This window comes from Oryzias latipes, chromosome 5, assembly GCF_002234675.1.
Source record: "Oryzias latipes chromosome 5, ASM223467v1".
NCBI lineage: Eukaryota > Metazoa > Chordata > Actinopteri > Beloniformes > Adrianichthyidae > Oryzias > Oryzias latipes.
Window position 1 is genome coordinate 8,294,430 of NC_019863.2, and position 13,470 is coordinate 8,307,899.

A 13,470-nucleotide genomic window follows, 5' to 3' on the forward strand; every position below is an offset into this window, starting at 1 on the left:
CAGCTGGAATTATATGACACTAAGCCTTTTGTATATCAAAATAGAGTGGTGAAGGAAAAAACCTGGACAAAAGCTTTTCAAGATCTGCACCTCTTCAACATGTCACACCAAGACTTTTCCACAGTCTCTGCGACAGTCCAGTGTGAACTCCACATGCTAAAAGGTTCAATTTTAGGCCCACTACTTTTTAATCTATATATGTTGCCACTGGGGGACGTCATCAGGAGGCATGGCGTTTGTTTCCACAGCTATGCTGATGACACTCAACTCTACATCGCTGTGTCTCCTGATGATGAAGAGTCGGTCAACACACTCTTAAAATGCATTTTAGACATTGAGTCATGGATGGCGGAGAACTTTCTACAGCTAAACCAGGACAAAACAGAGGTTTTAGTGATCGGTTCTGAAGACAAGAGAGAGATAGTTTTATCTAAACTAAAGAATTACAAAACTTCTCAGTGTGTGAAAACCTGGGTGTCATTTTTGACTCTGAGTTGAATTTTATCCCACAAATTAAAAACATCACAAAAACAGGATTTTATCATCTAAAAAATATATCCAGAGTCCGCCCATTTCTCTCTCTTGCCAGTACAGAGGTGCTAATGCATGCTTTTATTACCAGCAGATTGGATTATTGTAATGCCCTGCTCTCTGGTCTTCCCAGAACAAGAATAGCAAATCTTCAACTGCTGCAAAATTCAGCAGCACGCGTTCTGACGAGGACCAGGGGGCGGGAACACATTACACCGATTTTAAGATCGCTGCATTGGCTCCCTGTGCAATTCAGAATTGATTTTAAAGTTCTTTTATTGGTTTACAAATGTTTTTATGGTCTTGGGCCTTCACATTTATCTGACATGATTTTAAAGTATGAGCCCTCGCGGACCCTGAGGTCCTCTGATACAGGCCTTTTGGTTATCCCAAAAGTTAGAACAAAAACGTACGGCGAGGCCTCATTCAGTTTTTACGGACCTCGCCTGTGGAACAGCCTCCCAGAGAGCCTCAGGGCTGCAGAGACAGTTCATGTTTTTAAAGGAAGGCTTAAGACCTACCTTTTTAATTTAGCTTTTAGTTGAATTTTAGGATTTTTTTTTTATTTTATTTTTTATTATTATTATTATTATTTTTAATTTATTATTATTATTATTTTTAAATATTTTAATTAATTTATTTTTCTTTTAACTAGTTTTATATGTGTATGTAAATACATTTATTTATTTATTCTATTAATTTTTAAGACGCTCTTACTATTTCATATGCCTATTAAGGTTTATGTAATTATTTGTTTTTTGTCCATGTTTTATATATATTTTAATTTTATTCCTTTTACATTTTATTACACTCCAGTGTTTCCCTCTGAGGGATCCTCCACATCAGTGACTGACCCTTCTCAGTGAGCGGGGTCGCTGCAGTGGGATCTCCTGGGTCTGACTCTTTTGATCGGATCTGGGGGGTTCTGTGGTGGTGTACTCCGTGAACTTGGGTTGGGGGGTCGCTGGTGTGGACATGTCCCCAAACTATCGTTTTCCCACCTCAGGACAAAGCCAGGTCTCTACATTCTATCATTCTATCACTTTTTTATTTATTTATTTATTTAATTATTTATTGATGTGTGTGTGTGTGGGTGTGTGTGTGTGTGTGTTTTTGCGGGGGGGGGGGGGGGGGTTGTCGCACGGTTTGTCTTGTCATCTTGTTTTTAAATTTTATTGTATTTTATGCACAGCACTTTGAGTGACATCTGTTGTCGAAAAAGTGCTATATAAATAAAGGTTGATTTGATTTGATTTGATTTGAAAAGCGCGTTCAAAAACCCGCGTTAAACCTGCTGTTGAATGCCCGACATGTGCCCGATGTGTATTAAACGTTTTGGGGGAAATTTAGTGTCAAACAGCTCTCAAAATTATAAAATCAGAAATCAATGGTAGTATGTTTGCAAAGAATGTGTTACACATGTAATTTATTTAAAAACCACCTCATATTTAAAAAAAAAAGGCTTTTGGCTAACTTCGGTGCATTTTCAGAGATGGTTTTTAAAAGATGTACTCCAATGAAAGTTGTGTTTTTGTCTTTTTTTTAACATGCAGCATTTTCTCATGATGCAGGACACATGAAGAATTTAAGATTAAAACGTTTCTAAGTATTTCTGAAAAAATGCTGTTCTGAAAAGCTCTCAGGGGGGACGCAGCAACTGAAATGAGCAAAGCAAAGTCTCCCTGCTCCGCTCCATTCAGATTCATCCACTTGCAGACAAATAGATCCATCGTCTGAGCTGACATCTGGCTCGGCACTGTACAGCTGGATTGCTCCAATATTTCTCACCATTTTTGTTGCACCGCTAACATTATCTGTGGGTTGTGAAGGGCTTGATAGCTAACCCTGATTACAGAAAGTTTAAATTAAAAAAAGGAAGCTAGTAGAAGAATGTTTAAACAAACAGTTGATGGGATATCAGTAGAGGCTTACTGTCCCATCAACAGTCCCGCCCACAACTCAGAGATTAATTTCTAATGAACTCTTGCCGCTCTGCAGAAACTATGTTCCAGAAAACGACACAGATTTTTCGATATGGACTTGAAAGACATTAAAAGGCCAGTGAGAACACTTTTAAAATCCGTCAAAAGATTATTGGACTGGTTCTTTATTGTGTGCAATGTCCCTTTCCAATAAATGAATGGGTAACACTTTATATTAAGATTCCTTAACAAGCTCTGTTAACACATTAACAAGCATTATAAATGAATTTATAAAGGTGTTAGTAAGACAATTATTAGTACAACAAGTCTAATAAGGTTTATTAAATTACTTAGTTAACACATTTACAAGCATTATTATTAGGATGTTTTTAAGATGCTAATGATGCATTTACTGATATTATAGGTGCTAAACAAATGTGTCAGTGTTAATAAGCTTAATAAGATTTATTAACAACCTTTGTTAACAAATTAAGAAGTATTATTATTGTTTGGGGTTCTAGTAAGATATTTATTAGCATTATAGACGCCTGACACAAGCCTAAGTGTTCATAAGCTTAATACGTTTTATTGACTAACTTAACAAATTAATAGGCTTTATTAATGTGTCAGATGCTAGTAAGATATTTATTAGCATTATAGATGTCTTGCAAATACCTGAAAGTATAAAGTGTTACCAATGAATGAATTAAAAACAAATAAATATTTTTCTCTAGCGATAGACTGGCGACCTGTCCAGGATGTCTCCTGCCTTCATCCACAAGATGAAGATGAATGAATGAATATTTTCATACAACAAACATGCTCATGGTATCACCCAAAACAGATGCTTCCTCTAACCACACTGCAGCAAGAAAGGTAACAAAAACACTTAAACATATATATATATACTGTACATTGCAACTTCACACAATATGCTTGCTTGTCACCATAAGAAAGCAGTGTGTAGTAACCAATGAGGTTCAAAAGAGACACCATTTATAAGAATCCCCCAAACTTTGTGAGACAAAGCCCATAAAGAGTCTGCGGTGACAGCAGCCAACTGCTCCTGCTGCAAAAGCTACGATGATCCTGGATGTCAGTTTTCCACCGCAGTGGTGTGGACAAACCCTCCACCGTTTCAGACAGTGCGGCAGTTCCACCCAGCTCTGAACAGAAATAATTTCACATTCATTTACGATGAGGTATTAGCAAGAAAAAAAAAGTGTGACTTGGAAAGGAAAAATGTCGACTCTGTTTGATGTTACCGCGTGAGACGAGCATTTACTCCATTACTGCTGTGCAATATGGCTGAAATGGACACACATTCTCTTCCTTTCATAAAATGAGACCTTTAAAGCTATTCTCTACATCAAATGAAGACCTTAGACTACTTTTCTCAAGCATTCTACTCTTAAACCTTCATAATGTTCCATCTGAGATGCTGATAGAGGTTGTTCAGGTGAACTGTTTACTGTTAGAACGGCATCTACAGTAGTATTTATGCAGATGAATTTAATAATCAACCTCTAAATTAGATAGATTTTTTATTGCTATGCAAAAACAAGGTATTAAATAAAATATGCTGACACATTCTATGCAAACAGGATCTATTTAATATATTAAACAGATTACTTTTTTTTTTCTCAAAAGCTCCTCTCCTCGAAAAAGAGCACCGGCAATAACCTCTTAAAGTCTGCTTTAGATTCAGAGGTTTATAACAAATGTGGACAAATATGTAGGTTTGAGTTTTGGTTGATTGAAGGCAATTGTGTTGGCCCGAACTGTTAGCCTCACAGAGAAAAAAGCTCAGATAGTCTCTGTAGAGACCCTGGGGAGTTAAATGATGTAATACCCACCAGACCAGATGAAATCATTCTTATGTTCAGGCACAGGGTGTTACATATCTCGACTTTCACAACTATGTGTAATTTTGTGTAATCGGGGGTCAAAGGTTGTGCGTAAAAAGCTAAAATCAGAAAATAAAAATGGGAACAGAAACAATAACTACTGAAGAACATGGATGGAAAAAAATGTTTAAACTTGTTTCACTGCTTTGAGCTATTTTAAAGCAAAATCCAAAGGTTTCAGTGCAAAAAAGGAAAACTCAGCAAAATTAAACTCGCACAAGGGGTTAAAACAGACTCAAATTTTTCCTTTTTTTATTCGGTAACATTTCTGCGTTGCTGCATTCCTAAGATGAAACATGTATGACAGTCTAGAGGGGGTCCAGAAGGGATGTGGATCATGCTAAATCCTGAATAATTATGATCAGAAATGTGTACCTCGTCTTTGCTTCCAGAAACACAACATATTTGTGCCACGGTGTGTAGAGGCACACTTATCAGCTGAACTCTGGTTTCCATTAATTATAGTACAAAGATCGGTTGAGATTGCCAAGGGAGAAGACAGCAGAGTCTTGATTAAACTCCAGAGAACACTGCAGCCTAGCAGGCAGGAAGACACGCAGCACAGGAGTATTGAAGTAGGCTGTTTCATGTCAGACATGAATTTTCCAAAGAGTTCCCTCATGGAAATCTCTGTTTAAGGCTCTCAGCCCGTCTCCATATGTCCGAACTTTTATGAATGTCAATAAACGGCCATCCTCTGACTTTTCCATGGAGACTCATCAAGAACAAGAGTTCACGGGTTAGCTTGACGATCTCTTAAAAACAAAATAAAATCCCCTACCGCCACATTCAATTTCTTAATGAACACAAGTTTATGAGCATAAAAACTAGAAACCCAGCCACACACTCAGAAAATGGTTTTTTTGAATTTCAATCATTTCCTTCCTTTTCTTTAACCTTTATTTAACGCATTAAGATTTAAAACCTCTTTTTTGAGGGAGCCTATATCTAATTGAATTAATTATATATTTATACACTTGGTGTTTGATAAGCATGTTAAGAAAAAACTCTCTAAAATACTTAAAGCCAAATCCTAGCAGGTTTACACAATTTGTTTATGAAACAATAAACAAACTCACGTCATCAATTATTGATATTTATTATCAGTTTACTATTTTTCAGCATATAACATTAAACATACTTTTCTGAGCAATGACAGCTTCCAACAAACATAAACAAATGGCATTTTACTCTAAATGTATCTTTGATTGTTGTAAAATGATTGAATTAGGATTTTTAAATAGCTTTTCCTGCTTCTAACTCAAATTTCAATAGTTATACAGTAAAATGGCATCGACGATAGATAAAAGTCCTAAATGAACAGATTCACAGTAAAGATGTCACTGATGGGCGGTTGATCTCTATTTGCTACCATGCAGGTGTTGGGGGGTTCTGGCTGCCGCTGCCGCTGTGGTGGGGGTCTTGGTGTGGGGATGGCTGGGCCCTCTCCCTCCTTTTTGCATTCCGTCATCCATTTTAGAAGAACATAAACACTCACTTGAGCCCAGGTGTTAGCTCACCTAGTTTGACTGAATGAATGAAACGTTTCACACTAGTTGGCTAGTAGGCATAAGTATGTGTGCGTGAACAATATCTGTATTGTGTACATGTTGACATGTTAACATTTTTTGAGCCAACAGGTGTGCTTATAACATTTGAGTGTGTGGACAGGCCCCGCCCTTATAGACTTGTATTCTATCTGAACCTCACCGTAATGATTATAACCATCCAGAAAACTTGTTGCTTTATGCTGCTTCATGGTTTTACCCCCCTTCCTATAATCATCCTTCTACCCCCCTCTCTAACATCCCTCTCTCTTCTTCCCTCCTTTCCTTTTTCGTCCAGTCCAACAACAAAGATTTTCAAATACGATTAAACTGAATAAAGTTTGGCCTCGATTACAAAAGGGGTTTATTCAGACATACCTCTGGTTTGTCAGAAGATACATAACCCCTCTTGTTAAAGTAAAATGTGTCCAACACAAGAGGCCTTCATCTCTCATCTGTCTGCCCAGCTGTTGGACAGGACAAGTTGAAAAAAAAATAAAAAAATAAAGATGTCACTGATCTGCCTCAAACAGGAAAACAGGACTCTCATCGATTTTGATTAACAGCTTGTTTTGAAGCCTTCGGCAGGTTCATTTTTAGCATGTTTATTGTAAATTTGTACCAAAGGCCAAAAAAGAGAATGTATGTATGTAGAGCATGGGGTGATAAGCATCTGATTGAATACTTTAAAAATGATTTCAATCAAGATAGGATGCAACAACAGCAATATAACAATATCTAAATCTGTTTCGTTTGAAATGCACCTGAATGTATCCAGACAGACCAAGATTTAGTGGATTTCTGACTGAAAGCAAACAGTTCAACTCATATTAAGCAGCTTTTTTGGCCAAAAGGTCAAATATTGTATAAGAAACATGTTCATTCAAGTGAATATTATCACAAAAATACACATATTTCAATACCATCTTGTTTTTTCACAAAGACAATAGAAGCTGTAATGAACCAATTTAGAATAAATATCTATTACCGTGTTGCATCTGCAGTTTAGTGCCTCATTACATCAACACAAACATTTTTGCTTGGGTTTAATATAATTAAAATATGCTTTGATGGCGGCTCATTTGCATCATGAAAGCAGTTTCATGGTCTAAAAGAAACCCAAAACACATTCGACTGTCACACTAGCTTTGGGGTCTATGGTGTTTATGGATGCATATGTAGGTTCTGTGAGAAACGTTGTTTAATAAAGAACAAAATAATTGTTTTTCACATATAATCTGCTTTGGTTCTGTACTTGACAAATTAAAACACTATGAATACATTTGGTTCTGTCCTCCATATTTGTTCATGATAATCTTTGTTTGCAAAAAAATAAAACACAGATAAATGCCCAAGAGTATCAATGAAATCAGTGTAAAAAATGATAATCAAGTTTTATTGTGCTGATAATCGGTTGTGACTTGAAATTAGTGAACATGTGTGTTTTTTCCCCTCAGATTTCTTTCCATCACTCTTTTTTCCACTCTTGTATGTTGTAGAGCAGCTGCTCCCCACATCTAAAATTCTAATTACTTGTGCTGGAGAATAATGAAATGATTCCTAGTGTTTACGGAGGAGTTTGGCTGGAAATGAGTGCATCAAAGCCTCCTAAATATTCCTAAATTCATTATTTTTGCCTCTGTTAGTGCTGAAATCCCCCATGCTAATTTACCCAGCAGCCACCTGTGTTGAGGAAGAAACAAAAGTATAACATAAATACTTAAGCTCATGTGCAGTTCTTGTTCTGCTGAATGCTTTTCCTTGTCAATAACGGTAACAGAGGTTTTGTTTGATCATTTATACTGCTTCATAAATGCTGAGATTCAAGCATTGACATGTATGTGACACGTTCTTCATTTGTGGGGACATTTCTCTGACCAACACATGCTGTAAATCACTCTCAGATCCACTTTTCTTTTTTCGGCTAATAATGCATTTTTCTTAATGTTCCTTTGCTTCTGTTTGAAGTGCCAAATGTCTAAATCCTAACACTATTACTTTAGTCACATACCTACTTTCGCTAAAGCACAAGAACACAAACAGAAGCAGAGAGCACGAACGTCTGGAGCTTAAATATTCCTGCAAGTTAATGTCAAAGAACTTTCATTAATTAAATGCTTGTGATATTACATTACAACTAAGGTCATCGCAAGAATGCCAAGTGCAGATAGCTGTAATTAATCCTCATGTTTTTTATGTGTGGATTAGGATCACTGCCAAGGGTTGGTGGTAAGAGAAGAATCAAGAGAACATGACCGGGCAGCTGGGAAGAATTGCATTCACTCCTGCTGTCCATCACCTTTGCTTACATGAACTAAATTACCGTACAGATATAATAAATTTATCTGGGTGCTAAAGACAATTTAAGAAGGGAAAGCTGCAGCTTTGATTAATGCAGGTTAAAGCAATAACTACTGACCTTACAGAGCAGTAACCTTAACCCTTGACTTGTTTTTATGGTATAAGCAAGATGTGGTGACTCCATCAAACTTCAGCTTCATTGAGTTTTGTCCCTTTTTCAAATTGTCCTTTATTAAACAAGATTTGCAAATATTTAGATATCAGGAAGAAAAGAATGTAATTCCGATTTTTTCTCACATTTAAATTTAATCAAAGTCTGGTTTTTGCAGACTTTCTGATTTTAAAACCCTTAAACAGTCAAGTGGCACAAAAACAACCAACATTCTTTACTTAATTATTTTCTGTTTGATCGAAAGTATCATTTTAAATGCTATGCCATAAATAAAGGCAAAAAGAAGTTACCAAGAGTTTGCAAAATGACTGCCAACGTTAAAAAACAAACACAAAATACATCTGGCAAATCCAGCAGGAAATACAACTGGCCACGCCCCCCCAAGCATTCCAGGTGACACCTGTATGCGAGCACATTCAGGAAACAGCAATTTGAAACGCAGCACGTCCAGCCTGTTTCTGAGCTACAGGAGCTAAGAACTCCTGTGTTTGCCTTTTGTAAAGCTCCTGAGAGAAGTACTCAGAAACACATAAACGGTAGTAACCCATTTAGAGAGACTGAACAAGCAGCAATTTAAAAGACATAAAGTCACTTCCTGCTTTTAGTAACCTTGCTGGAAAGCCTCACAATAAAACCTGGAAGTGCCACATTATCAGTGACTTCATCATTTGTCTGCTGAGGTCCAATCAGCGGAAAATGTCATTCTTCTGATGACCTCAGGGTTCAGAGAACATCGGCTGCAGTTAAACACACCAGCATCAAACCTGCCCCTATTCGCTGTCATGATATAGTCTCCTCAGCTCCCCGTCGGTCAGTGAGTGAAGACGCATTTACATCAGTTAACATGGTTAACTGATGGTTTTCCTCCATTACACCTCAAACCTACAAGGCTTCAGCAGGGCAGCTGAGCCACTAAAGCCTAAAATACTCAGCACTATTTGACCAATAGCACTTTATTTATGGAAAAAGCTAATGGAAGATTAAAAAATCATTCATATGAATGTGTCTGGCAGCAGTTAGCATAAGAAAGTGGCCAGCATACGGAGTAAAGTTACAATGAGGAACAGTTAAAAAAACAAAAACAAACAAAGAATCTAAAAATATAATGACACAAATTTAGCCTCAGTTCAAATAAAATAGGAATAGGAATATAAAAATGCAATTTTTCTTTTTTATTTCATAGTAAAATAGAAAAGGAAAGTCAAAATAAAGCAAATTCCAAATTTTACGTGAAAAATATTTGTCTATCTTTTTTTTCTTTGGTCAGCCTATCAGACATTTGCTAATTCCATCACCCACTTTGACACTAATAGAACTGGAGCTGCTTAACATGATAACATGGATCTCTTTGGAAAATGTCTGTCTTGCAGCCCTAAAGCTAAAAGGGTCCTGATGCTCCAAAAACCAGAGTTACTAGAACAAGAAGACATTGGCTTGACTACCGGTGGTCGGAATTTGAGGTTTAATTTACACAACTTTGTTAAAAATCAATTTACCCAGAAAGCCTTAAACATCAACTCCAAAGCACCCAACACGTTCTGCCTGCAGTAAGACATACAGCAGCTTAATCAGAACAAATTAAAGTTAATTCAAGATTTTTAAAAACCTGTTAAAGATCTTTCAAAGCAGCCCCACCCTCAAAGCCTTAGAGCAAAAAAAAAAAAAGAACTGCTTCAGATGTTGTAACCTAGTTTTGACATAATCTGGCACATTTTTCTGTAATAATTCAATATGTTTTGGGCCTTGTGGCTACTTGTCTGATAATCTCTTTGGAGTCAGAATTAAACTTCTAGTTTTTCTCTCTTGTTGTGGTTTTCTGTGCTGGAAAAATACTAAAACGTTTGGCAAGCCTATTTTGCAATTTGGCTTAAGGAAAAAAGAACTAAAATGTAATTACCTAAAGGAAATGTGGGTACCATTGAAATGTGTATTTAAAAAATAGATCCAACTAAAAATCGAGATGGTAAATGACAGTGAAATGGCAGTGAAGGACATTGCCATAAAGTAGATATTGTGTTGTTACAGCTGATATTTGAAAATGCATTAATGAAACATGAAATGAAGCACAAGTTGCTGTTTAACAGGGAATGCCTGGGTATAAATGTGAATGAATCAATGAAAAATGTGCTGAATCCCTAAGTTATCATTCATTTTTGTTTAAAAGTTAAAGCTCATTGGTCTCTACCTGAATGAAAATGACTAGAAGAGTTGTAAACGTCTGAAGAAAATGAACTCTACAATGCTCTAACTGTGCTGTGCCTCTGTAATTCCAGAGCTACAGGTGGTTAAACGTGAGGACGAGTGGCGAACCCGCTCGCAGTCACCTGAAGGCTCCCTCAGAGCCTACACAAAGTCAACTCACCGCTCGTCTGCTCCTGCCTCTCGGACCTCATGTCCTTCCCATCACAGACTCTGCTGGACTCCACTGTCAACGATGGTGTGAGCTCTCATAGCAGACCAAAAGAAAGAAACAAAAAGCAGTCCGTACGCGCTCTCTCCAGAGCACACAGCAGTCAGACTTCACACACAACACTGTCACAACCGGCCGCTCCCAGAACTGTGGCCCCACCCCGCCAGGTTACCGGAGTCGTCCCTAGAGAGCCTCCCAGCTCCCTTTCTCGCGGCTTTTCTTTCTCCTTTGCTTCCCCCTCTTCTTCTCCCACTTTCTGTAGCTGCTTGATGACACACCCAAAAGCAGCCTGGACAACTCGCGCCCACGCCTTCTCCGGCTTTCATCCACCCCCCAACCCCCCCTACTGCAGGGATACAAGGTGCAACTCAGGCCTCAGGTAACACGCCAGGCCTCAGGTAACACGCCAGGTGTGGAGCTCTCACCCCACCTGACGGCCAAGAGTTAACAGAAGACAGTGTGTTCAGTCAGAGAAGAAAACCACCCTCTGTGTAAGACACTGCATTCTAGACAAACAGCTCCCTGTGTTTGTGTTTATATCAATCACTTCCTGGATGTAAATTTGTGCTTCGGCCAGAGGAGACAGGAATGCAAACTCTGGACGTGCTGTGGAGACACGCAAACGTCAGCTGGATCACAACAGTGGAGCAGAGGCAGGAAGTTCAAGCTTTCAAACCGCATTAGATCAACAAACTGAGATGTGTTTAGAATACTTTATTAAACCCCGTGTTATCTTAGACCGTCCCTCTGACTGCTTTGCTATTTGGCTCCGAAAAAGAGCAGCATGAGTCTGAGGAGGAGCTTTCATGCAAGCGGACAGAGTTCATATTTCTGCTCCAAATGACTTTTCAGGGCTCTCTATGTTTAGCCCACATACAGGCAGGTGGTTTGGAGATAACTAAGCCTGCAGGGCTCACTTTGGTGTAAACTTTTAATAGAGTTTGGGATTTATTAACGCTTAAGTGGCACTGCTAGCATACTAACCTCCTGACTTTTTTCTGTGTGAGAGAAATGGCTTTTTATGCAAAAAAGTGACAGCGGTTTGGAGAAGCGGCGCCATCTGTCACGCCTGTCAGAGGCTGATGTGAAGTGTTTTAGCCCTGCCTAAAGATCAAATGTAATCGCTCACCAAATACTTGTCACAAGAGGAAATCAATCTGCCAGTCAGGCAGTGAGACATGAAGGGCCACTGGCAAGCTCGTTGTCTGAAACTGATCCGAGGTGACAGGAAATACGGTTCTGCATTAGTATTTACGTTCTAGATTCAGAAATGTCAACGAAAAATCATCTTTAGAAATCTAATCCATTAAATCAAACTTAAGATTTAAAATATTTTGTAGGAATAAGGAAGTTAAATATTTGTGTGCAAGGCAAATATTTATTTTTGAAATCAAAGCTTTGGGGTGTTACCTGAATGGCATACTGTCTTTATGTTGTCTCTCTAATCCATTTGGAAAAGCTTTCTCTTAAACAAAGAAGCTGTTCCGCAGAATTTCCCTTTGTTTTTTTGGTGAAACACATTACTCACGCTGAAGCCTGCCTTCAAGCTACAATGAAATCGCCTTCATATTATTTCTTTTATCTTGACACCTCTTCTGTTGGAAATGTTCGTCCCTTATTCTTGGGCTTTCATCGCTGTGTCATTCATTAGCTCTGCTCATATTCGAACTTCATAGACATTTTCTTTCTCTCCTGTGCAAAGTTGACCTGTCAGTCTGCATTAGCATTGCTGCAGTGGGTTGATAGAGAGTCAGGATGGGGCGGCACCCAAATATTAATTGGCCTCCTGAAAGAGGCAGAGGTGGGGGGAAAAAAAAGCCAATAAGATGAGCTTAGTCTGTGCTTCTGACGGGCAGCCACAGAAAAAAAGTCATTTTCTGAGGTCACTCCGATACATTCGTATTGCTGACGGGAAAAGGAAGGAGCTCTGCCGTCTGTCTTTTGCATAGTAAAACGACTGAAATAACAATAGACCTTTCAGACTGCATGGATTGATATCAGCATCGAAAAAACGAATGAAACGAGCTTTTGTTTATTTCGTCTGAGAAAAAGAAAAGGACATAAGGCGTAAAGAAAATGCAACAAAGGAGATGTAATCAATAGGTGTAACGTTCAATATCTTTTGTGATATGAACACATGCTGGTCAGCTGCAAAGGAGAAAATACAGAGACTTTTTCTGAGCCAATACCCATACTAATGACAAGGGAAACGTTCTCACAAAGTGGACACAATTTATGTCACTGTAAAAAATTGTGTTTTTTTCAAGACTTTCTAAAAACTGTTCATAAAGTATAAAGCATTCACTACAAGTATGATACTTTTCTGTGAAGCACTGCAGACTTGCACTGAATGGTAATGCTAAGGCCTCATTCAGCCATAGTCATCTGTTATGGACAATCAACTACCAGTTCTCAGCTTCTTTTGACTTCCAGGATAAATCACTTCATGCTGTCACCAAGGCAACCCTATGTGACTCTCAGCAATGACGTACCTTTGCCTAGCGTGCAGTCTGCAGTGCCAAAGTCCATCAGGCTGGAGATCTCTGTTGAGTAGCACATGTCTGTCATCCTCGCCTTTTGCCTGTGATGCACCGATAGATCTACAAAAAAAACAGAAACATTCATGAAAGGACTCTCTTTATTAAGGTAAATGTACTTCTCTGATTTAGGTATGGTATCT

General features: G+C 38.2%; 1 protein-coding gene across 10 annotated transcripts in view; it reads right to left on the reverse strand.

The window, feature by feature from the left end:
* LOC101157361 (kazrin) overlaps positions 1–13,470 on the reverse strand; it is a 128,350-nt gene that overhangs the window by 20,146 nt on the left and 94,734 nt on the right. For 9 of the 10 annotated variants that reach the window (XR_002290188.1, XM_020703125.2, XM_020703129.2 and 6 more), the window contains exon 5: positions 13,283–13,390. Coding sequence is in view for 9 of the 10 variants with exons in the window: in XM_020703125.2 (XP_020558784.1) it covers positions 13,283–13,390 (108 nt within the window). In the remaining variant the exon portion in view is untranslated. Of the gene's footprint in view, positions 1–10,742; positions 11,068–13,282; positions 13,391–13,470 lie in introns of those variants that run through there. The other variant, XM_011474801.3, reaches the window with a different exon arrangement.